Source organism: Leptinotarsa decemlineata, unplaced genomic scaffold (assembly GCF_025532065.1).
Source record: "Leptinotarsa decemlineata unplaced genomic scaffold, Ldec_3_MD MMD2_tig00001393_RagTag_RagTag, whole genome shotgun sequence".
Classification (NCBI taxonomy): Eukaryota; Metazoa; Arthropoda; class Insecta; order Coleoptera; family Chrysomelidae; genus Leptinotarsa; species Leptinotarsa decemlineata.
The window spans coordinates 10088022-10114554 of record NW_027412562.1 but is presented as its reverse complement, the minus strand read 5'-3'; the positions used below and the strand labels follow the sequence as shown (position 1 = coordinate 10114554).

Below are 26533 nucleotides of genomic sequence, written 5' to 3'. Positions count from 1 at the left end.
TCCCCAATAACTCCGAGCCACACGTTAAGAGAAAACTGTTCTTGATGGTTAGTTTCGACAATAGCGTGAGGGTTTTCATCAGCCCATATGTGGTAATTATGAAAATTAATAATCTTGTCCCGAGAAAAACTACATTCGTCTGTTAATTATATCGTCTTCAGAAAGTCACAACTTCTTCTAATCATTTCCAGCTTCCAATTGCAAAATTCAAGACAGTTTGGAAAGTCTCGCGGTAACAGTGCCTGTACTCGTTGCAGATGGTAAGGGTGTAAGAGTTGTTCCTTTAAAATTCGAAATACCGTCATATGATCAACAATTAGCTGGAAAGCAATTTTTTTAGTACTGGTAGTAGATTGTTCATCAATCAAATTAAGTACTGCTTCCTCAAGCTGTGGTGTTCGTTTTTCTCTATGGCGACCACAATCCTGCGTTCTTTTGTCGAATGAACCATATTCTCGTAATCCTTGATGAAGTCGAGCAAATATTCTATGTGAAGGATGCTGCCGTTGAGGAAACATTTCAGCATATCTTCTAGTAGCTTCTAACCCATTCCCCTGCGACTGACCGTAAACGTAATGCATATCAGCCATTTCCTCATTTGTGTATGCCATTATGTTCCTAAAATAATTTTTTGCTGCGAACTGGTTTATTTTGTGTAAAAAACCCAAGAGACATTTTTTGTTTAGAATGAAACAGGCTATCGTAAATGAATTTTCAAATGGTAAACAAATAATAAAACAAAAAGTTACATTGGAAATAAATTTTAGGGGTTGCGTTTTCCACCTCCTATGAACTTAAAGCTTCCTGATGAGTAAATCGAAATTAACTAAATCGAAAGCTTTACTTTGATCAAGCAGTACTAAAATGGTGACTTTTGATTGATCTTTGAATCTCGCAAAATCGTCGATTACTTTCAAGAGGGCAGTTTGGGGAGTATTCGATTTTCTTCAAGAACAGCTCTTACTTGACGGGAAACATTTTTCTCGAATATTTTAGAGAATAAGGTCAGAATGCTGATAGGGCGTAGGTCACTGAACGTGAAATCTACATGAATATTTTCTATCTTTCCAAAACCTTGTTAATTAGTATTATTCTATTTTCGAATTCATAAATAAACATTTCAAGTATTTTCAATCGCAAATAAGTTTCGAAAATTTTCTAACTCAATTTATGTTCTCAAACTTAAGCATAGAAGTGACAAGTTCGTTTTGAAATATATAGTTTCAAAAAAAAATTAAATAAAATATTTACTCAAAAAGTAAAGCACTCACCAGTAATTTGTAATGTGGCAAAGAAATTGATTGTGGCAAAAGTTCATTGATTTACAATGTTTTCTCAAACATATTTTGAGTCCATTTCGCCAAATGTGACACATGTTTTATCTCATATTGTTTCATTTATTTTAATGACTCACATACAGAGTTGTATCCACAGTGAGTTTATCAATTGAATCGTTTCACTACTATTACTACCAAGATAAATAATATATCGATCATTAATGAATACAAAATCATTGTTATTATTTTCATTATCATTATTATTATCATTGACAAAACGAAAGTTTTGATAGAATATTTTATGCTAAAGAAATGTGGGCTTGGCTGCACACAGAAACTGACCTTCCAAACGGTCGTCTTCAATGGAAAATTTATCTCTTTTGAAGTTTGCAATAAAATTTGTTATGCTCATACACGAAGAATATTGACAAAGGTAATACAAGTAAAAGGCGACGACAGTATCACAAAATTCTTGATTTGATGGTTTTAGGAGAAAATTCATGTTGAAAAAATTCAAAACATTGCTTTAGTTTCATTAAAAAATTCAGATTATTACGATTTTAAATAAAATAAAGCATGAAAATACTGCAATCGGCCATTTTGACTGGAACACCAATAACAACACATGACGTCACGCTTAGGTAAACTCCGCTGTCAAAACTCTCATTCACTGGGTTTTGTTGTTGCCAATACTACTGATTACGCATTTAGGTTGATTTTTCATTATTTTACGTGTGATTTATTGACTCCACTCTACTATAACAATGGAACCAAGATTTGTTAAGCGAATAGCTCAAATTTGCCGAGGATTAATGTCTTAATGTTGGGTGCTGAACAAATGAAGAATTTTGCTCGTCTGAGTGAAAACTTCCTTGTAAGTGAATCTTGTACTTAATTATCTTCATCACTAATACAACCAATTTATTTTTTTAAGGACAAAACATAAGCACTACTGGAAAATACTTAAGGCGTTCTCAAATCGGTGCCTGTGCAAAAGTAGCGATTCACATTGGGTTTGAATGCCTGGAGATTAAATCCATTTGGAAAATTGTTCTCAGGGAGCATATTCCACATAAACGCAGTTCTGCAGATGAAAGTGTTCTTGAACAGTGAAGTTCGAGGTGTACTGAGATGAACCTCAAAACGATGGGCAGCCACAGTCCGTCGCGTATTTCTGATATGTATCGCTCTTGGTGGAATCAAATGTGCCAAGTCACTTGAACACCTCCCATGAAAGAATCTATAGAAGAGAGGCAAATCTCCAACCTATTTTCGATATTTCAGGCTATCAAGGTTGCACGTGATGTTCGCGTCTCCAATCAGGTGAATGGCTTCTTTATGGATGGAGTTCAGCAATTTCAGGGTATGTTTGGGGGCAGAGATCCATGCATGAGAACAATACTCCAAAAAAAGGTCCGATCTGAGCATTATAAAGCATCAAAAGTTGCTGAGGTGTGTATAATTTTCTGGTTCGTAACAATTTTCAAAGTTTTTGAGAAGCAGCCTTTGCAGTTCCAGCGACATAATTGTGTCCATTTATCCTTCAACAAACTTATGGAAGCAGAAAGCGGAATTGTCTGACCTGACATTATCATATCCGGTTTGTTGACATTTATCTTCTTGGAGAAAACCGATGCCTGTGGTTGGTGATATTGAATTGAACCTGGCTACTTCCACCCCAAATTGAGATCACTTTCAGATTCTCATTAAGATATGCAACCTTCTGCTGCCGGTGAAGATGTGCCTCCATTGCCGATGTCGTGGAATCCAAATGGAATCACGAGACAAGTGTGCTGTCGTCTGCAAAGCAATATATTGGATTATTGGATTTTTCAATGAGTCGTTGATATACAATAAAAAGGAAGTTGGAGACAATATGGATCCCTGGGGAACACCAGCGTTGATGGTGAAAGTATTCGAGAGATAACTATCGACGGACACTTGCAGGAAACGTTCTTTCAGGAAGCTGGAGAGACATACTCAGAAATGATCTGACAAGCCATAGCATCGAAGTTTGGCCCGCAAACCCTCAAGCCACACACGGTCAAAAACAGCTCTTGATTCTCCATGTTTCTCAATTGTGTTATTCCAAAATGGGTGACATACGATAGAAGGCCGCCTGTAGATCTTTGTTTCCGAAAACCATATTGATAATAGCTCAAGATGTTGAAGCCTTCCAAATATTTGAGGATAAGGTGGTTTACGACTCTATGATTTTTTATATCACTGATAGCAAAGCGACTGGTCTATAGTTATTTGGAAGATTTTTTTGCCCTATTTGGGAATAGGCTGAACGCGAGCAACCTTCCAACTTGAAGCAAAAACCCCTTTCTTGTAAGACTCATGCGAGTTCATTTTACTTTCATAGGTTATTTTTACAATAAACTTGTCATTGTTTATTTTTGAGCTTAGTTCCGTCACAGCTTGTAAGTTGATATTTCAGAGTGAATACTATGTTAATACTCGAAGAAAGTAGACGATTAAAATTGATAATAAGAATGATCGCCAAGGCCAAGAATGGACCATGGAACCGGTCCAAACTTCAGATGAAATCTCGTAGTTCAATTCCTCATAACGCCAATTCGGTTGGCGAAACGCATGTTGTAGTTCAGGCGTTGGGGCCAGTATTTGTTCTAGAAGAAACATCCTGTATAATAGTTAATTTATCACCCTGATATATCATCCATATATCACGATCATCAAATTCTGAATAATCCGAAATTCTATATACAAGGACACACACTATCAGTTTGTACTATGAACCATCAACGTGCAATTCGAGTCTAACCGAAATGCATAAAGAGTATCCTGTTCTACTTTATCTTTTTTTAGTGCTCGGATCCAACATCTTCAAGGTCCGCAATTGTAATTCGGGAGCGATAAGATCAAAATAAATAATCGAAATTGGTTTTACTTCCATATCAAATACGTGATAAGTGAAATTCACTAGTGTGGAAGGAAGGAAGTGTGGATTGAACTAATTTTACTATTTTAGTACATGTGACTTCTTGGGTAAGTGCAACTTTTTTTCTGAATCTAGGAAAAAGCCTCGATAATAAGTAGCTTGAGTACATATTATTTGGTATTTGCTTATGAATTATTTGATAATTTTTTTCACAGAACCTGAATTATGCTATATTTCGTTTGTACGTGAAGTTTCATTGACAACTGAAGTGAAAGCTATGTGAGGCAGAGCATATTGTATGATATATTTAGATTAACTGATTGAATATCAACAAAAGTTTCAAAACCTAAAAAAAAACTGTGAACAATCAGATAAATTATGGAAGTGAAGTAAGGAACGTAATAATTCTACATAGCGATAAAAAACACTGAAAAAGTGGTTATAAAAAAATCAATAGTTTCAAAAACATTCTCTTTGCAACATTTTGAATAACGTCTGAAGTATTTCTACTAATTTCAGATCTGAATTGATATTGTAACATCTGTAAATTTTGGGTCTTTCTAGATCGATTTTTCATTTTCCCTACAGCAATCATTCTACGGGGCTTAAGATCCGAAGACTTGAAGGACGCTGAAGGATATTGTTGTTTACTAACAATAATAACAGTATTGCTTCACTAGGTCGAAATATTAATGAATGAGTCAGTCAATTCAATTATAACTGAATTCAATGAAAAACTACTCACAAGTTGAGGCTGGTGTCTCAACCTCATTTACACTTCTATCGAAAAAAATGTAATTCAAAATTTAACCGTTTTTCGTAAAAACTATTTTTTCAAATGAGGGATTCAGTTAATTCAAACTAAGACGGACTCCTTTATACAAGTTTTTTTTTGTGCCCATTGAAATTTAACTCAGTGTTTCGAGTCTGAGTAAAATTTTGGGTAGACTGCACCCTCCAAAGTTCCGAAAATTGCTACTTCACTCAAAAAAATATACCAGGATATACAACAGGAATTCGGCGAATTCTACAGGAAATTCCCCCTATACAGGGTGTCCCTGGACTTCCTCTTTTCCTCTCGGGAATGTATAGATGGGGTCAAAATATCACCAGTACTTCATATAACTTTTTTTCCTAAAATCCTTCGTTACCAAGTAACGGGCCCTCGAAGTTACAAAATGAAAAATGTTTTTCTTTGATAACTTTTCAAGTGAATATTCAAAATCATCCAAATTAATTTTGGTAATTGACTAAACAAATGAATTCCTTCGATGAGCTTTCATGCAGGAGTCAGTTGTTTTGCTACAAAGTCAGGAACGGACTACCCCCGATGGTCCACACCCCAAAACTTTGAAATGACAGATATTTTTCAATATTTTTCAACAAATTAAGGTTACTTGGAGTAAAAGTACTCGTGTGGAAAGTCGATCGGAGCAACGAGTCTTGATAAAAATGTAGTTTCACTCGACGACATCAAACCCGCTCGTCCACCATTATTTGAAATGAATAATTATCAAAGCAGAAATAATAATGATAACGTTAATTCAACAACATTTATCCTGAGATGTCTACCATTATTCGAAAATATTAATTTTTAAGGAAAATGGAAATGATAGGTAAAATGTTCATAATGAATTTTTATAATGCAAACACGTTTAACTAACGAAACTAAAGAGCCTCAAGAGCAAACAGAAATGAAAAATCCGCTACAGAAACTGCTCGATATGACCACCTTCTCTCTCTATACATTTTCTTAGTCTGCGAAGACACCCTCTCTGTACTTGAAATAGCATTCCAGGGTCGTTTCGTATGGCTTCACAATGTAATGTTATTCTATTCAACAATGCATCTCTTGTGTGAATAGGTGTAGCGTAAACAAGGCTTTTTAGATGCCCCCACAGAAAGAAATCCAATGGATTTAAATCCGGAGACCACGATGGCCATGAATATGGCCCACCTCTACCAATCCATCTATTGTGGAAAATATGGTTCAGATGGTCACGCACAATCAAACTAAAATGAGGAGGAGCGCCATCATGCATAAACCACATATCTCTTCGGGTTTGCAATGGAACATGTTCCAAAAGTCCATTCAAATCGTTCTGAATGAACTCCAAATAACGTTCTCCATTCAATCGGTCCTGTAGAACGAATGGTCCTATAAGATGGTTTCCTATGATACCAGCCCAAACATTCACGTTGAATTTCCGTTTGTGTTTGGTTTGCAATATCCCATGGGGATTTTCTTCGGCCCATATATGGAGATCATGAGAGTTGATAACTCCATCTCTACTGAAACCTGCTTCATCAGTGAATAAAACTCGATTAATAAAAGTCATATCCTCTCTTTGCCTATCCATGAACCAATTGGCATATTCCAGTCGTGCTGGAAAATCTTGAGGTGTCATGGCATGTACCTTCTGGATGTGAAATGGGTGGAGCAGTTGTTTCCTAATTATTCTATGAATAGTGGACTTGGATGTATGGAACTGTTCTGATAGATTTCTGATGCTCATTGAAGGATCATCAGCGACGGCTTCCAAAATATTTTCCTCCAATACAACGGTACGTACAGTCCTAGGAGCGCCCTCACCACCTCGTTTTGGCAAAACTGTACCTACAATAATATCGAAATAAAACAACGTGCTCAAATTAATTATCAATTATTACATACCTGTCTCCCTCAAGCTGCGATCGACACGCTCGAATGTTTCTCTTGACGGTACCGTTCGATTGGGAAAATGCTCGGAATACAGACGACGAGCTTCTGCAGCATTACAAAATGCTCGTCCATAAAATACATGCATATCTGCATATTCATTGAATGTAAACTGTTCGGCCATATCAAAAAAATTCAAAATATCCTATAGAATATTGACAATACAATGATAGTCATATGACAACGCACCACTCAACAAAACAAAATCGCATTCCAGTTTCTCATTTTTTATCAAAACTTTCTGAAAGGTTTTTTTGTCAACATCTGTGAAAGAAATGGAACATAATTATTCCCTGGATATTTTTCACCTGATCATGTGCAGCCGTTTTTGTAGTTCATTCGTTTGCTTTTTATTAGTATAGTAAATATTTTTTCCGATGTGCGTTTTTTCAGCTAAATTTAGATTCGTGTTAAAGAATTCCTCCCATAAAATTATAATTATCAGTGAAACTCCTCAACAGTTTAGCTGTGAATAAGAATTTGAAACATTCGAATGTTGAGTTTCATGAGATTCAGATAACTGATCAACACGAAACGTGATTATTCCACACGTATTATGTACGTACAAAATATGGAATGAATTCGATATTTCATAGTAGAGTAGCTTGTTAGTTTAAAAACACCACGAATCTACAGAACTTGATATTTCTTTTGAAAAAATATCTGCTATCACAATTGTGACTTAAACTTCCATATAGGTACTGTACTTATTGTTTACGACTTCATTTTAGCATACTTTGTATTATTCCTGTTATAAATGTTTTTGAATTAACGTTATCATTATTATTTCTGCTTTGATAATTATTTCAAATAATGGTGGACGAGCGGGTTTGATGTCGTCGAGTAGAACTACATTTTTATCAAGACTCGTTGCTCCGATCGACTTTCCACACGAGTACTTTTATTCATAAAATTGTCCAAGTAACCTTATTTTGTTGAAAAATATTGAAAAATATCTGTCATTTCAAAGTTTTGGGGTGTGGACCATCGGGGGTAGTCCGTTCCTGACTTTGTAGCAGAACAACTGACTCCTGTATGAAAGCTCATCGACGGAATTCATTTGTTTAGTCAATTACCAAAATTTGGATGATTTTGAATATTCACTTGAAAAGTTATCAAAGAAAAACATTTTTCATTTTGTAACTTCGAGGGCCCGTAACTTGGTTACGAAGACTTTTAGGAAAAAAAGTTATATGAAGTACTGGTGATATTTTGACCCCATCTATACAGGAAAAGAGGAAGTCCAGGGACACCCTATATAAGCGACAGCAGGAATATTTGTTAATTGTACGTGACGATTCCGGTCTTATAATTCCTTTAGGAATAACAAGTTTTAGACCAGTAACTGCAACCGAACTGCAGTTTGTTATTTTAACAGGAAAATATTAATGTAACGAAAACCGGAATATGCTTTACTATTTACAGAATCGTTACACTGATTTAATTGGAATTTTCCAGTTATTTTAATGAACTACCTTACTTTTACCGGAGCTGTAATTTCGATTTAACATGAATTTCCTGTTTAATAAACAAACTAGACAGTTGTATTCGACGCTTCGGACCTCAGTTTTTACAAGAATTTCCAGTAGTTTACCCTTAACTAAAACAGGAATTACTTTACTTATAGCGGAACTGTAGTGTCGATTCAACAGGAATTTTCCGTTGAATTAAAGAACTTTCCTTTATACATTACAGTACTAGTTAGTTGTATTCGAAGCTTATAACCCGAGATTTTACAGGAATTTCCTGTAGTTACCTAGTATTTAACTGGAATTTCTTGTATTTTCTATTCAATTACCTGCGTATTTTTGACAGTAATTTCCATCTGTAGTTGACATTTTTTCCATGGAATTTCACTAGAAGTTTCCAGTTAGTTCTACCGTGAAGCATTGTTGTAATTTAGGGTACTTCCTGTCAGTATTCAAGTGCTATCTTGTTATTTTTGTAACACTATCTGTCTTTTGCCCAAAGAGAGACTTCGCAAATATGTTTCTTGAATTTGGGAGAATTTTACATATATTTATTATACAGTATCTTAACATTATTCCAAAGAATCAAAGAAATTCGTTGAATATCAGTATTGAGACTCCATAATAAATATAAAGAAAAATTTTCCCTGATTCCGGAAACATGTTAGCGAATTTCATTCCGGAATTACTGTCTACAAACGCTCTTATTTTGTTCTAGGTGAAGTCAACCACTAATAAAATTCACCCTTTGAATAACAGCGAACTTCATACGGCTGTGAAAAATAGGTACTTGACAGGTTTATAAGGTTCGCCTTCTTTGAAAGACAAAAATTATTTTCAGTTGCTCGCTACCTCTAGGGGTGCCGTCTGGTATATTAAAGCAGACTATGTACAATACCCATTAAACAGAGTATGCACTTCTAATATGGTTCGGGTATAAAAAATATCAAATTCAGAATGTTCAAGTTTAGATTTGTATAAAGAATACTATGGATAGATTCTATTAAGTGAGTATTTCAACAATAAAACCTGGAACCTTTTTCAAAATATACGAATATAGGCTTTCACAGCTGGCGTCAATGTTTTGGTTGATTTCTGGGTTTCGCCGGACCACAGCAAAACCCCACGGCAAAACCCACTCTATAGTTATAGGTACAATATACTATTAAAGCTTTGAAAGCAATTTCAAAAGCATTTTAAGGAAAAGATCTAATGCACTGGCATTTGTTTTATACCAGATTTTTAAAGGTCCTAATATATATGTGTTAGATACTTATTTATTTATATCTATTTTTATGAATAATAATTTTGATAATATAGTTAAACCAATTGAGTAATTATACAGATTTACGATTGAAACGTTTACATGAATAATTTACGCTAATCAAAATAGTCAAATCGTATATAATGTCCTTTCAATAATTTTTCGGAAAATAACTATTTGAAACTATTACCGTTTTTGTTATAAAATAGGTATCAAATTTTGCTACGTTTATATTATTTTTTGCTTGTACGGTTGGCAACACTTAATGCTTATTCGTTGCTTGACGATTACTTCAATGAACATTGTTTTAGTGACAGACACTTCATAGTCAAACAATGTGTAATAATAAAATTTACTTACTTCTGAATATTTCAATGTAATTGGCCAAACCCCATCCTCTTAGGTAGCCGGCGACTTCATCGGCGATGGCTTCTCCTTCCATCGAATCAGTCGGTTCACCAATTACTGTATAAATTGTCTCTCCCCCATCTTGGATTTGATCCAAGTCTAATAGACTAGGAACCAAATAGTATACATATACAGAATTTGCAGCTCTTGACATAATTATTTTTCTAATAAGTTTCACAATCACTCCACTTGCCACTCATCACGTATGCATATCCAATGACCAACACGAATGACGGCTTCCGCGTCGGGGTGTACTGCCCCATAGTACCGGATTGAATTGTGGGATTCACGGGAATTCTGTTAAAATCGATGTTCTGAGCTGTTAGAACAGTGGCGTGAATTGAAGAGATAACAGGAATATAATATTACATGTATTAAAATACTGTTAGTTGAACAAGATTTATTCCGGTAGAATAATCTAAATGTATTTAATGAAACCAAACATTCCTGTTGAATTCAATGTGTCCATACTGTTAGTCGTACAAATTGTGTTGGGTTATATTCACAAAAATATTATATTTCACTAGATATTCTTGTAACATTCACTGTGTTTTATTCCGGTTGCACGTATGGTTCTGACCTACGTATGTTTTACAGTCGTGGCTTGTAAACATAGCAAAATATTATTCTAGATACACAGGAAATATTCCTGATTAATTAAAAGTGCATTATTACTGCTATACTTACCGTTTTTCCTGTTCATAAGACTCAAGTCACTTTAACCGGAATCGGCTTGTTAGATTGCAAGTACAGATTGTTATCAGAACGTTATTTTTCTGTTATGATAACAATAGTTGCGTTTAAACAACAGGAATTAATTTAACCGGAAATTCCCGGGATATCTTTTTTTCAGTGTTTTCGACCTTCTTTTTGCACAATACTAAAAAAATAAAACTATTTAATGACCACATCACCTTTACATTTCATTTCACCTTTGAACTTTGTTATTTACGGAGCTGATTTGGTGAATAATCTCTCTTTTATATTTTTGAGGTTAACGTCACAGTTGGCATCACAGATTAGTATCAACATCTCAAATTCAATTCAAATGTTTTGTCTTCATTATTGAGATCTTCTATTGTAATGTTGTTCGAATTCATGTTTAAGATTCTATGAATTTTGAATAGTATTCAATAACAGTTACCGACTGTTTTTTCCTAAATTTCACTAGTGTATAACTTCAAACTGAAAGAATGTCATCAGAAAACAAATCTATTGTCGAATCAAGTTTTTTTAGGAAAAATGTTAATTCCTAAACTAACAGGTGTTAAAGAATGTAAAATAGGGTATTAGGGTGATGTGGTCAATAAATATTTGTGTTTTTCTATAGTTTGTATTGTGTAAAAACTGGCTGAAAATTTGCAATTTTTGGAACTTTCGTTTTCTCCTTTCGGATTCGTATTCCTTACGTTGAAATATGTAGTACACCTAATTTTTACCAGAATCAGAAGGTGCAGCCTACAAAATTTTAACCGATTCCATAATAATTATATGATGAATTTCATTAGTTCAGACTTCTATCGTTTGATATTGTATAAAATGATTTGAAATCCCTGAAAGAACTAATAAAAAAAAGAATTAAAAATTAATAGCTGAAATGACAATTATATTAAGTAAAAAAAACCTGAAATGAAATGGTAGTGAAATAAAATACAAGTAAAAGTTAAACAATTGAAAAAAAATCAAAAAATAAAAGTTGAGAGATTCCAAATCAAGTTACTTCACGACGATTTGATTGTTAGTATCCACAATCGTCTTCGGGTGATGACTGGACTAATTTCTCCGAGAGATGACTATTTATAGGTCACTCGTGTACTTTCACTTATCTCCGCTTTCATTTTTTCGCTTCACCGGTTTAGTGGGAGATGAAAGTTTGGCGGGAGTTGGCCATTTTTCGCTTGATTATGGGTTTCCATATGTTGCGTATCTCTATACTAGCTTGGCTGAATACATTGTTGGACAACATGTATGCGGATTCTTTGAATTTCCTACTGAACTAATGTTCTTTCCTGTGTATGATCTCAGCTTGGCACCACTCAATGCTTTGTTGATGGGTCCAAACATGCTCGGCTATTCATGATTTGCTGGTTTTTCCCCTCGCTGTGTGTGTTTCATGTGCTCGGCAATGCGAACATTAAAGGGCCTCTTGGTTTCACCGATATAGGATTTTCCGCACTCACAGGGTATCCGGTAAATGCAATTCTTAGAACCGCAGTCCGCGATTGGTGGCCTGGTTTTCGTGAGGCTGCTACGGATAGTGTTTCCGGATCTGAAGCAGGTTCTGATGTTGTACTTGGATCCAATTCTTTTTATCCTCTCCGATAATCGTCTGATGTAGGAAAGACCAAGCACTGGTTGTGACGGCTTCTCTTCCTTGCGACGCTCCTGCTGTCTTTTAGCCATCCGTTTCACCATCGCTTTGCAATTATATGATATTTTTCTTACATAATGGGAGTGAGGAAAATCAGAACTGGATATAAGAATTGATAAGTGTACAGAGGAGAGATGCATACGAAAAGGAAATAAAAATTTACAAAAAAGCGAGTGTGCTTTAGACCATTGTTTTTTAATGTCTGGTGGAAGGCTCATTCCGATTTTTATTTATTCGAAGTTCTAGTTTATCTTGTCGAAAGTTTACCAAGAGTTATCCACATTCGGACACAAAATTAACAATCAAATTTCCTGCAAAACTCATTGGCAACGTATGATAGTTTTCTCCTAATTCTACCTAAGCCTACTCGACCGTAAATGTGTGCTCGCCTCTGTCTTACCCCTACAGTAATATAGAAAACGTAACTCTCTTTCTATCCTCACTAACTCATACCTCCCTCTCAACTTCCGTTCGTCTCGCCTAATAACACTTTTGTAACGCTCTCGTCATGCAGTTATTTACTTCTACGTTCTTACAAAGTAGGTTCTGGAAAAATTGTAGCAGAAATCCGTTACGTTCTTCACTAATATCACAAGGGACATTGGAAACGGTGATTTCTCTATTGATTTCAGCGTGGTTCTACTAGAAGACAAACGAATGGCATATGCAAGAGTTTTCTCTGATCTGTCGGGCATTATTCGGTAATTAATTGATTTCGTTTTGTTGAGTCACACAATCAAGATTAAATCAAGAGTGGAAACATTTTACGATATCAAAAAGACGCCGTATATAGGTATTAGTCACTCTGTCGTTCGTTCGTCATATCAGTTTGTTGACATAATTTTATAGAACACTGCAAATAAAATATGCCGGAAATTCCCATTTATTCATCGTGCATCTACAAATTCGTTAAATCTAGATGAAATGTACATTTATCAGGCTACTGACACACACATATATTAGACTAGTATCGATAAAAATTTCATCGAACGATTATCGATAATGCTTTGTTTTGGTGATGATGTCTTTTTGATGTGATACTTTAAAGACGTACGTAAAATCGATTGCTGGCGTAGGGACGCATGCCGTGCCGACGGGTAGCCATGCGCAAGGGACTGTGCGATTCTATTCCCACTGATTCGGCCTTACGCCGCCACATTGATACCTATAGTTGTGTTTAATACAGTTAACATGACCTGTGTTTAACTAAATAAACAATTTTTTAAAATAACAAACTATCAAGTCATCAGCGAATTAATTATATTTTTATATTTTTTGATCAAAGTGTGCATTTAATTATTAATTGATATTAATTTAATTCCTATGAAAAATAATGCAATAAAACAGTTGCTTGGAGAATACATTTGATAAAGACTGACAAAATTTTATTTCAAAATCAGATGAGAGCGAGTAGCGCACGAATGTTTTCTTTATTTGTTATTAACAGGAACATCAAAAAATTAATCATTTATTTGTTTTCTTATCATAGTGGAATTTGTAATTTAGGAACTTTAGTGATATTACAATGACTAGCTAAGATTCTTGAGTTTACTAGTATATTGTAATGAATTAAAGAATTACCTGTCTTAAAGAAATTTATTTCCGACAATATTTCACTAATCACAAACTGATTTGAATTTCTTGTTTATCTGCTTGATTCACTTTCTGAACTCCCCCTCGGGAAGCCCGACTTATATATCGTTACGATCGTTTCTAGAAATCTGTAGTCGGTTGGTTTCTAGAGTTTTACCGGCGTTTGCCAACTACATACTTTCTCGGTGACGTCATGTGTTTGTTCGCTGGCCGGCATATCGGTAAGGGGCGGCTTCAGATTCGTTACATTGCCCTCTTCTTAAAAACCTTTCGCCCCGAAATGTCATCCTTGGCGTATGTCGATACCTGCAGGACTTCCCATATGTGCACTGTGAAGTTCGATGGAAGTAACACTCCACAGTCTTCATGCTCGGTCGCGGAAGATGGTTACCGTACACTAAAATCTTGATACCGCTGGATCTGAATATCGTTTCCAACATGCTTATCACAATTCTCCAATCCAGCCTGTCGAGCCCAGAGGCTAATTTCGTTATTGCCAAGTCCAAAAGATTCTGGTCGAGCATCGTGTCCCTCAGTCTGGTAAGACTCCTCGAGACATCTTCATAGGACAGTTTGTCTCAAGAATGCTTTTTGGTCACCAAGTAGAAAATGTTTCTCTGACCCTTCTTCAACTGTAGTACTCCTCTGACTTCAGGATTCTGTTCTCGTAATGTTTGGAGCTGACCTAATTTCTTGTTGAATACCACAGCGATACCCATGGACATTTGGAGATCCTCTGCCACGCAGTGTGGTAGTGCGTAATCAACTAGAACTTTGAAAAGGTCTAAGCGACGCCACATTATCGCTTAGGATTGAACAGGCAAACTAGGTCACCGATTTCGATTACTCCAGCATTCTCCTTGATGTCATAGGCCTTCTTCATTCTATCGCTGGCACTCCGGATGTTCAGACGGACTCGTCCATGGATGTTGTCCATTCTCTGCCGAAGCTTGATGGCATAGTCTTCCCCCACAGTATCTTATTCTGGCGGCCTCCCAAATTTCAGATCGCAATAAAGTCGCAGTTCTCGGCCCATTATAATACTGGCAGGGGTTTGACCGATTGACTTGTGCACTGCTGAATGATAGGCCAACAGGAACAGGTGGAGGTACTGGTCCCAGTCTCTTTGGTAGTCAGAGACTACTTTGGAAAAGTGGGGGTTTATGGTCACCATTCCATCGGACTATGGATGTCAGGCTATGCTTCTGGTCTTTCGCATGTCCAATAGTTTACACATTTCTTTAAACAGATTGGACTCGAAATTTCTGCCCTGGTCCGAATGCAGCTCCAGTGGGTCTCCGAATCGACGTATCCATACATATCCGTCCATATCCAGGACGGTAAAGGCTTCCTGGTTGGGCAGGGCATAGGCTTCTGCCTACTTACTGAAATAGTCTATGGCCACCAGGATGTATTCGTTCCCACGTTATACTGTCGCATTGGAGCTTTCGGTCGTATCCGAGGTCAGTTGCTGGCAGCACATACAGCACAATTTCTGCATCAGTCCTTGACGTCGACTTTAAAATTAACCCAGTGAAACCGTTGTCTTACTTTCTGGAGGGTCTTCGTTACTCCCAGATGTCCTCCGGTGACTCCATCATGGATTTCTTTGAGCACCTCCCGTCATCTGTTTCTGGGTACTAATGCCTGGCGGCTTTCTTCTTTACCGTCTTCATACTCCAACACCCGTTTCAAAACCCGTTTTCCGAGGTATGGGAGTACCATCGGGCCTAGTAGGACGATGTGGGCAAACCCCAGCACATATCTGCGGTAGTAGGTGCATAAACCAAGGAAGCTCCGAAGCTAATGTATGTCTTTTGAAATAGGCCAATCCTTAACTGCTCAGAACTTTTGTTCGTCTACCACCACTCCTTCCCCAGAGACAACGTGAACAAGGTAACGGACTTCTTTCTGGAACAGGCGGCTTTTCTTGGGACTAAGTTTCAATCCAGAACTCCTCAGACGCATGAATATCTCCTTCAGATTTTTCAAGTGATCGTCGAACAATTTTCCGACCACGATTATGTCGCCGAGATACACTAGACATTTCTTCCATGAGAGCCCCTTGAGAACCGTCTCCATCAATCTCTCGAAGGTCGCTGGAGCATTACAAAGCCCGAATGGCATAACCGTTAACTGCCACAATCCTGAGCCGATGGTGAAAGCTTTCTTTTCTCGATCTTTTGGGGCCAATTCAACTTGCCAATATCCACTCTTCAAATCCAAAGTCGAGAAAATCGTGGAGCCAACTAGCGTGTGTAGGGTGTCGTCGATCCTTGGAAGAGGGTAGCTGTCTTTTTTCGTCACGTTATTTAGTTGGCAATAATCCACGCAGAACCTTATCGAGCCGTCCTTTTTCTTCACTTATACAACTGAGGAAGACCAGGGGCTGTCAGAAGGTTCAATGATTCCTTCTTCTTCTTATCGCTGACTATCTTGTCTGTCTCTTCTTTCTTGGCAAGAGGGAGTCTTTTAGCTGATTGGCGGATTGCTCGGGCATTGCCAGTGTCTCTAGGATGGTTTCAGCCCTCTCAGCTACGCACATGTCTTCTTCCATGAAACATCAGCTCTTCTCCGCCGATACATAGAACGCCGTCTTGAAAATTCAGCTCGAACCCTCTGGATTTCATTATATTCATTCCAATAATCGCATCGTCCTCGATGTCCAATATCAATGCATGATGGTCCAATTTAGTGCTGCCCAACACCAAATCAATTGGTAGTTTTCCAAGTACAGTTGTTGGCTCCCCTGTTGCGGTGCGTAGCTTCCAACTTGCTTGAAGGTTCAATTCTTCCGGTGTTTTGGCAAAGGTATGTTCAAGAATGGGCACCTGTATCTAGTATCACGGTGCAAGGCTCGTTGTTGATGAGGCCGTTTACGAAAACACCTTTGTCTTGTCGTTGGAGAATGGCAACATATGCGTTTTTTACGGGGGCTTCTGGCTACAGGCCGACGATTTCTCCTTCTCATCGACACCCTTTAGTTTTCCTGATTTGATTTCGGTTCTTTGAATGATGGACATTTGCTACGCACATGCCCAATTTTCCTACAGTTCCAGCATCTCATTTGTTTCCAGCATCTCATTTGTTTTTTCTCAGGCAATTATTCCGTACATTGGTGAAAACCGTTGCAAAATCCGTTCGAAAGTTTTTGAGTTTATCACCGCAGTCGAACAGAATGGAGAAACTGAAAAACAAAATGACATTAGGTCTAGATAATATTCCATAATTTTCACTAGAGTGTGCAGGAGCATTAGCAAAACCCTTATTAAAAATATTTAACTCGGGTCTGATGTCTAGAAAATTTTCGGATATTTCGAAATTAACTCTCAACTACAGACATATATCAATTCTGTGTATGTTTTCAGAGGTATTCGAGATTATTTTATGAAATCGAATATATGTCTACTGTCACATCAGCATGCCTTTGTTACTGATAGCTGTGCTGTGACAAATTCAGTTTTTATCACGCAATTCATTTCCGAAGCACCAGATAATAATATTCAAGTTGATGTAATATGTACATACTTTCGAAGGCGTTTGATAAAATTGATCATGGTATTTTGCCCAATAAGTTAATGGATTTTTGTTTTTCAAATACCGCCAGTCAATTTATACAGTCCTATCTATCAGGTAGGAAGCAGCTATTTCTGGTGTTCTTCAGGCCTCCACCCTATGTCCTCTTTTGTTTTTACTGTTTATCAATGATTCATGTGAAAGTTTGAAATGTGAAAGGCTGAGTTTATCAGATTACTTGAATTATTCTTCGTAATATATGATATGAGTGATTGGGTAAATCTTCAGTGTCAGTTGAAATTCCTTGTTATTGTGTTGTAATAATGAACTGAAAAGTAGGGAAGTGTAAAACTACAAGTTATACCCGAAAAAATGCTAATCAAGATTCATACCTACAGATTTTTATGGTTTCATTATTAGACAACGCAGAACTTCTGAAAGAATTAAAGCTTTCAGACTTCTGTAGTCCATTTTATAAGCTGAGTAATGAAAGATCACAGAAAAATTTATCTAGATTCAATTTTTTCAACTTTCACTCATAAACCTGAAGGAGTGGAATCTGTGGAGTTCAAAGAGAAAATCTTGATTGTTTAACCGTGTTTCCTTCTCTTTTTGGACGATATTCGTCTGGCCAGGTCTTGAAAATTTCAGAACAAAGAATATCGTCTTGCTCTGATGGTCGAGAAGAACTACATTAGGCTTATTAGCTTATATGAGCCGAAGGGTGGAAAACTAATAGTTCCAATAAATCTGGCACTTCTCGTTCCCCAATATCCGAGCGTAGGGCAACATCGGTGTTTCGTGAATACCATAAAAGTGTCATAGGTGGTGACAAAGTACTCTTAGGGCCGCGTTATGTCGATGGATATAGACTGAGAAGGCATATGCTGAACATGCTGACGGCAAGTGAATTAGGATCTATGGCAATTCGCGGCAGGTCCTGCACCTTGTGTGATGGATATAGAGGCATCACGCGACTGCGTTAGGCTGAGGTGTTGGAGACACTATCCTGGCAGCCCATGCTCAAACCATGAGTTCCCAACTTCAGCTCACCCGATCTGACAAGCGAAAGTTGGGCACTTTGGTAAGCTAAGGTCTTCAGTGTTGATTAAGAAGACCCCATGCATTTGCTCATGCAGCAGAAGTGAAGAGAAGTGAAGTCCACGGCCTTCCTGCACCTCCTATGTAGGTGCATACTTTTTCGGGCCCGAGTACATTCACTATTCCAAACGAGTAGAGTGAGATTGAAACAGCAATCATATTCCTTGCAGCAACTTTGTTCTTTCCCGACAGTTCCGATGTCCAGATCTGTCGGAGTTTGTGCTGATATTCGCCGCGGAGAAAGTTCTTCACTGCTGTTATCTCTTGGGAGTGGCTTTGTTCCACCTCGATGTCTCTCTGGCATCCAGATGGTGCAGGGTGCTTCTATATACGAGCTGCTTATTCTCTCCGTAGTCTCCACGTCGTTCTTTTTTTAGGAATAACCGTTGCACATTCATCTATCCAAATTCTATACTGATAGCATGCGTGTACTCTGCCACCACCCTCAAGTACTGATAGAGATTATTTTCTCTGAAGGCCTAAAGTTCAGATATTGCACATAGAACAAATGGAAGACCTTATGTCTCCAGTTTCCGGAGATGCCACATTTATACTACCGAGTATTGCTGAGCGTAACAGATAATGGCAATTGTGAAATGCAGAAGAAAAGGGAACTGAGGGAATTGCCCTGAAATTCACCCCTTCTGAAAGTGACCCACACTTTTTGGACTCTAGCCTGACCAGATGTTATGGTGAAGCGAGTCCGTCAGAGTGGTATCAGTTGTTCAATGCATCTTACTTATTTGTCCGGTACCGCCAGGCATCTGATCAAATGCAACATGAGCTCATGCGATGTCGTATCAAATGCCTTACGGTAATCGATCCAGGCCATAGAGAGTTATTATTATTATTATTATTTTTATTGATTTTCAGACTGAACGACATGGAGTTCCTTGAAGGATTGTTATTTTGTCTCATGGTTAATGGAATAAGCAGCAATAAATACTACTACAAAAGAATTGGAAACGGATTCGATGTCATATTTGGCCCACACGCTATTGGAGACTATAAGGAGTTGAAACCTCCAAAATCGATTAAAGTTAATTATGATATGAGAGGAGGTGAGTTATTTGAAATTAGGGCAACATAAGTGTGTTGAGTTTTGAGTAAGTCGCTTCAAGGCAAGCAGTATATTTTCCTTTTCGAATTAGCGAAAATATTGACATATTTCTTCTACAACGGTGATAACTGTTCAGCTGAACTAACTTTTTGACAATAATTACACAAATAACAAAAAATACCATGACTCACAACTTCTCAAAACCGTAATACACTTCACTTTAGATTCGATTTTACATTATCTGACATTGAAACAGAATTTTTCTGTTCCAGAGCGACCAGGAGAATGTATCGACGGGCGGTTTCTTTGCAGAATCCCTTATCAACGATCGATGACAGCACACTTTGAGTGTATTTCCGATTATCAATGTCCAAGATTTCATAAATGCTGCCAACTTAAATGTTTCCTTCATAAAGTCTGCCAACCAGCATTTGGTGCTGATCTTTCTACCACCATACGATCAACATCTTATAAAGAAACAAGTACTTCAACAGAAACCACGCAACCTCCTGAACCACCGCCACAAGTAAATCTTGACACTAGAACCTCTACACATCCGATAAAAACCACTGAAGTTACCTATAACGAATCTCCCTCATCAGAACCATCCGAAAAAACAAAAGCCTTCAAAATCACTACCAGAGAACCAGTGACAAATATATCTCAAAAAATAACGATTTCATCAACACCAACATCTGGAGAAACGAGAAAAGAATCATTTACAGAGTCCACGAAAGCTACAGCTGGTATAACTAATGAAATAAATGAAATATCATCAACTGTGATGACTTCAAATACCGAGATAAATACATCTACTGAAGCTAGAGAACAAAAAACTATTACAATCACCACCAGATCACCAAACATCGAATATGAAAACATGACAGAAATCAGAGCATCTTTAGAAATAAAAGATGAAACCACTACTGGAATGGTTATGAATAGAACTGAATCACCAACAACTATCGAAATAAATACATCGACTGAATCTTTGAAACCAACAATCGGTCAGGTTACTATGGAAGTACTTCCGATAAAAGAATTGCCTGCAACCGAAATAACAAGTACAAACATGAGAAAGATAGATCCGAAATCTACTGAAATCATCATAGTTTCACCACTAGCTGAAACTGAAACAGCATCAAACATCGAAATTAGTGTATACAAAACATCTACTGAACTCATGAAGTCAACATCAAGTTTTTCTGAATCATCTGAAACAACAATAACAGGACAACCAAATACTACCGAAGACACCATGGGTCGACCTGAACCGCAAACAAAATCATCGGCAGAAAGTGAAACGACAGATATAGGGTCAAATACTGAAATAACCTCTAATAAATTTTCCGAACCAGAATCAACAGCTCAGACTGAAACATCTTCAAAAATTGAACAACAAACATCTAATGAATATGCCATGGAATATTCTTCAACAATTTCCTCAGAATATATTCAGTCTACTGGAGTTGATATTTTGGCAAAGAATGTCACCACCATTTCTGCAGAAATACAAATGAAAAAATCTGATAAAACTGAAATGATTGAAAATTCTAAAATCCGCATAACGTATGCAAATGAAACAAGCAGTCAAAAAACAGTAACCTCAAAAGAAAATACGTCCACGAGAGAAACTGTTTACTCAACTAACTTTTCCCCTAGTACGGAAACATCAGCGACAATAAATATAAATGAACCTTCAGCAAAACTACAAGGGTTTTCTCAAAATAGGACAGCTCATGACATGATGGAATCGGGATTTGGTAGTGGTGACGGTAGTGGTAATGGTAGTGAAGATGATACAGAAGCAGGAGTTAGTGACAAATCTAATAAAACTCCCCAAAAAGAATCAGAAATAAATATGAATGCAACTACCACGACAGAAACCTTCGAGGATGATGAAGACATGATGAAATCGGAATTTGGTAGTGGTGACGGTAGTGGTGATGGTAATGAAGATGATACAGAAGCGGGAGGTAGTGACAAACCTGACAAAACTTCCCAAAAAGAGTCAGAACTACATAAAAACGCAACTACTATGACAGAAACTTCCGAGGTTGGTGAAGACATGATGGAATCGGGATTTGGTAGTGGAGACGGTAGTGGTAATGGTAGTGAAGATGATACAGAAGTTGTAGGTAGTGAAAAACCTGATAAAACTTCCCAAAAAGGGTCAGCACTATATAAGAATGCAACTTCTATACCAGAAACCTTCGAGGATGATGAAGACATGATGGAATCGGGATTTGGTAGTGGTGGCGGTAGTGGTAATGGTATTGAAGATGATACAAAAGCGGATGGTGGTGACAAACCTGATAAAACTTCCCAAAAAGAGTCAGAACTATATAAGAATGCAACTACCAAAGCAGACACCTCCAAGGTTGATCAAGACATAATGGAATCGGGAATTGGTAGTGGTGACGGTAGTGATAATGGTAATAAAATCAATACAGAAGCGGAAGATAATGACAATTCTAATAAAAATCCCCAAAAAGGGATGGAACTAGATGAGAATGCAGCTATCATGGCAGAAATATCCAAGGATGATAACGACATGATGGAATCGGGATTTGTTAGTGGTAATGGTAGTAAAAATGATACAGAAGCGGTTAGTATTGACAGATCTGATGGAACTTTCCAGAAAGGGTTAGAACTAGATAAGAATGTAACTTCCAACGCAGAATCCTCCGAGGATGATAAACCCATGATGGAATCGGAATTCGGTAGTGGTGATGGTAGTGGTAATGGTGATGATAATACAGAAGCGACACGTAGTCATAAACCTAATAAAACTCTCCAAACAAGTTCGGAACTACTCAAGAACACTACTGAAATCACTACCACGTCACCAGAAACTACAGAATCAACAATCAGTTTCACTGGTGAAGGGTATGGAATAAAGACGGAACTAGATAAAAATGCAACTACCATGACAGAAATCTCCAAGGATGATAACGACATGATGGAATCGGGATTTGTTAGTGGTAATGGTAGTAAAAATTATACAGAAACGGAAAGTATTGACAGGTCTGATGAAACTTTCCAGAAAGGGTTAGAACTATATAAGAATGTAACTACCATCGCAGAATCCTCCGAGGATGATGAACACATGATGGAATCGGAATTTGGTAGTGGTGGTAGTGGTAATGGTAATGATAATACAGAAGCGACACGTAGTCATAAACCTAATAAAACTCTCCAAACAAGTTCGGAACTACTCAAGAACACTACTGAAATTACTACCACTTCACCAGAAACTACAGAATCAACAACCAGTTTCACTGATGAAGGGTATGGAACAAAGACAGATCAGTTCAGCAAAATGGTCGTTGACGAAAAAAGAAAAATAAACATATCTTCCACTGCGCCGGGCGATCGATCCGATGAGATAATTGTCACAGGGTCTACCAATTTTACGACTTCAACAGGTAGTGACATACCTGATAAAACTCCCCAAGAAGAGTTGGAAGAAAATGCAATATCCACAGCGGATGCCTTCGAGGATGGTGAAGACGTGATTGGATCAGGATTTGGTGGTAGTGACAATAGTGGTAATAAGAGTGAAGATGATACAGAAGTGGGAGGTAGAGACAAACCTAATAAAACTCCTCAAAAAGGGTCGCAGCTTCATGAGAATGTAAGAAGTCGAGCCGATACATTCGAAGATGGCAGTGATGATGGTGGTGAAGATAATACAGAAGCGACAGAGAGTCACAAACCTAATAAAACTATTCAAATAATTCCGGAACAACTGTATAACACTACTGATATCAACAGCACGTCACCAAAAGTTGAAGTTGAAACATCAGCAAATACAAGAAATAGTTCACCGACAAAAATAGGTGATAAAACGGCGACTGGAATCAGTATGGATCAAACTCAATCACCCACAACTACTAATATAAATACATTCAAAGAATCCATAAAACAAATAGCGAACAATAACAAAACAACTGTGGAAATTACGGAAATACTTTCGGTAGAAGAATCGTCTGCAAACACCACCACCACTCGATCCGGTGATATACTTGTCACAGGGTCCACCAATTTGACGAAAGCAACAGGTAGTGACAAACCTCATTTTACTCTCCAAAATGAGTTGGAATTATATAAGAATGCAACATCCACAGCGAACACCTTCAAAGATGATGAAGACATGATGGGATCAGGATTTGGTAGTGGTGACGGTAGTGGTAATGGTAGTGATGATGATACAGAAGCCGCTGGTAGTGATGAACCTGGTAGAACTCACCAAAAAGGGTGGGAACTACTGAATAATTCAACTACCAGGGAAGATGAAGTCATCATATGATGGTAGCGGTAATGGTAGTGGAGACGGTTGTTTTTGAACCAACAGACATATTTTGAAACACCTGGGAAAATAGGTCGCATTTAATTGAAATTTCAGTTTCTGCTATTTGATTGAAACGACTGATTCAAAGTAAAAAAATCACTTTCAGCTCAAAATATAAACCAATTTACAACAGTAGATATGTACCAACGTTACAAACTATGTGGTTTAGTGCATTCCTTCGAAGTCGATTATTCATTTAAATAGCTTTATTGTAGCCTTGTATGAATCTTCTCAGCATATAGCGTATTCTTTTATCCTCTGGAAAATAATATAATTTCCAATATGCGATAGAAAAAAATCTCTTGTCTTATATTTTTTAGATCTTGTCGCCAACAATCTCGAGACTTGTTCTTGAAACTGTTGACTCGGAATCAATATCAGAACGCAAGTAACCAAGAGGCACTATTTTGAATAGCATCAAGTTTTAACTGAGAAGATATTTTTTATATTGATTGGTTAGCATATCAAAAAAAGTAAAACAAAACATTTAAAAAATTAGGAATGTATACTTTATTCACGATTTTTTTAGAAAGAATGTGTTTTCAGAATGTTTTGAATAGAAATTATTTGTAACTTCGAAACAACCACAACATACCTGTGATGCACTGCTTGGAACCCTTGGTGTAGTAATGAATATTACTGGAGTGTAATACCAACACCAAACCGTTATTTTAACACCTCGACACTTGTTTCGATCACCAAGTGATCATCCTCTAGTGGAAGATTAAACTTCCACCCTTCCACCAAGTGATCATCTTCAAAGGGAAGATTAAACTTCCTCTTGAAGGTGATCACTTGCTGATCGAAATACGTGTTGTCGTGTTACAAATAATGGTTTAGTGTTGAAATAAAACTCCAGTAATATTAACCACAACATAATAAAAATTAATTGATGTAAATCCATCCGAAAAGAGTGTTTCATGTATATTATAAGTATAACTAGAATTTTTCGAAATAATTAGAGATGGATCATAACTGAATTGTTTTAATTCAGTTATGATCCATCTTATTCAGTTATGACAATTGTTTTTGGGGTAAAACATATGGAATTCGAAACAAACATATTGGAGCTGAGATTTTTCATAAAAACCCGTATATATTTTATTTTCACCTGAATGTCAAGAACTTCAAATAGGAACCTTTATATATTCAAACTCTTTGACAGATTATGAATTTTTCTTTCAACGAGCCATTTTCTATAAATAAAAAATACGGGACTATGAGGTCATCCATCAAAATATTGTCAAACAACTTGAGTTACGAGTAGTGAGAAACATCTTTCGAAGAAAATTCAAGGATTGAAAATTTTCACCTATTTTCAAGGTCATTTTTACTTCATTTATTTCGAAAATCTCAATAGATTCTAACCTCAACTTCAAAGGGTACCTCTTGTACCACAAAAAAAATGTTGAAGGTTCTATGCCATTCATTTTTCTGTACCATTGAAAAAGTGCATTTTTTATTTTCGACAATAAATACTTTATATAGAGTTAAAGTAGAAAGCTTTAAAACTTCCACTTTTTATTTGACACAGAAAAATGATTCGCATAGTATCTTAGAGCTCTAATTTAATTTTACCCATTCTTTTCGAGTTGAATTAAGTAAAACTTGGCATTGAAAATTTATTGTAAACTACATGAATTTTTGAAAACTCTCAATTCTCATTGGGAAACAAACAAACATCCTCTATTGTTTCTCACAACATTGAGTTGTTTGACAATACTTCCATAGATGATGTCATACTACCGTTGCATTGAACTTGGAGAAAATGGCTCATATGGTATCATTTCGAAAAGAAATGGTTACTCGTGTCAAATAGTTGAACACAGAATTGTATATTGTATCAAGTGGTCCCAAAAAATATACATAGTTTGATTTCGAATTCTTGTCTTGATTTCATTTTCAGAAATAGGTTTTCAATTATTTTTTCATTATGAATATCATCTCCATGGAACAGTGTATTAATTCCGAATTTCAGAAATAACCCTCATCGTCCTGTGTACTATGTTTCATAAAATCAATCATTGTTGAGTATCAAATGAGAAATGGAATTTCTTAAATTTTTTTTTTTTGGAAAATATGAAAAACTCAAGTTAATCAAGTTCAAACTTATTGAAAATGCAATATGTTAATCAAATAATGGAACGTTATTTTTTATATTGTATATTATTCTCGAAAGGAAATAAATTCACACCATTTATTCAATCATTTATGTCATTTATATTTTCAATTATGAAAAAATAAACAAGATTTTCTTGGTTAAGTGAACGATTTTTGTTTCAAATGTAACCCATCTTAAAATATTGTATATTCCAAAGTTTCGACTACTCGAAATCCCATGACGACATGATTCATATTGTTGAATAAAGCATTAATTACACAGCACTCTGATTATAGAAAAAAAAACACAGTTTATCACTACAAAAATGCCATTTTTTTCTTATGATTGTATTTAATGGTTGAATCAGTCATAATAAAAGTCGCGGAACATATACA

General features: G+C 36.6%; 1 protein-coding gene across 2 annotated transcripts; it reads left to right on the top strand.

The window, feature by feature from the left end:
- Positions 1 to 3793: 3793 nt before the first annotated feature.
- On the top strand, positions 3794 to 26533 carry LOC111508902 (uncharacterized). 2 transcript variants are annotated; one of them, XM_074175967.1, is made up of 4 exons: positions 3794 to 4289; positions 19497 to 19684; positions 19956 to 24003; positions 24358 to 26533. In XM_074175967.1, exons 2-3 carry the CDS (start codon positions 19507 to 19509, stop codon positions 23993 to 23995), a joined length of 4218 nt encoding a protein of 1405 aa, XP_074032068.1. In that variant the 5' UTR covers positions 3794 to 4289; positions 19497 to 19506; the 3' UTR covers positions 23996 to 24003; positions 24358 to 26533. The 2 variants fall into 2 exon arrangements, with proteins under 2 accessions (XP_074032068.1, XP_074032067.1); XM_074175966.1 differs by having other exon boundaries at positions 3801 to 4289; positions 19956 to 26533.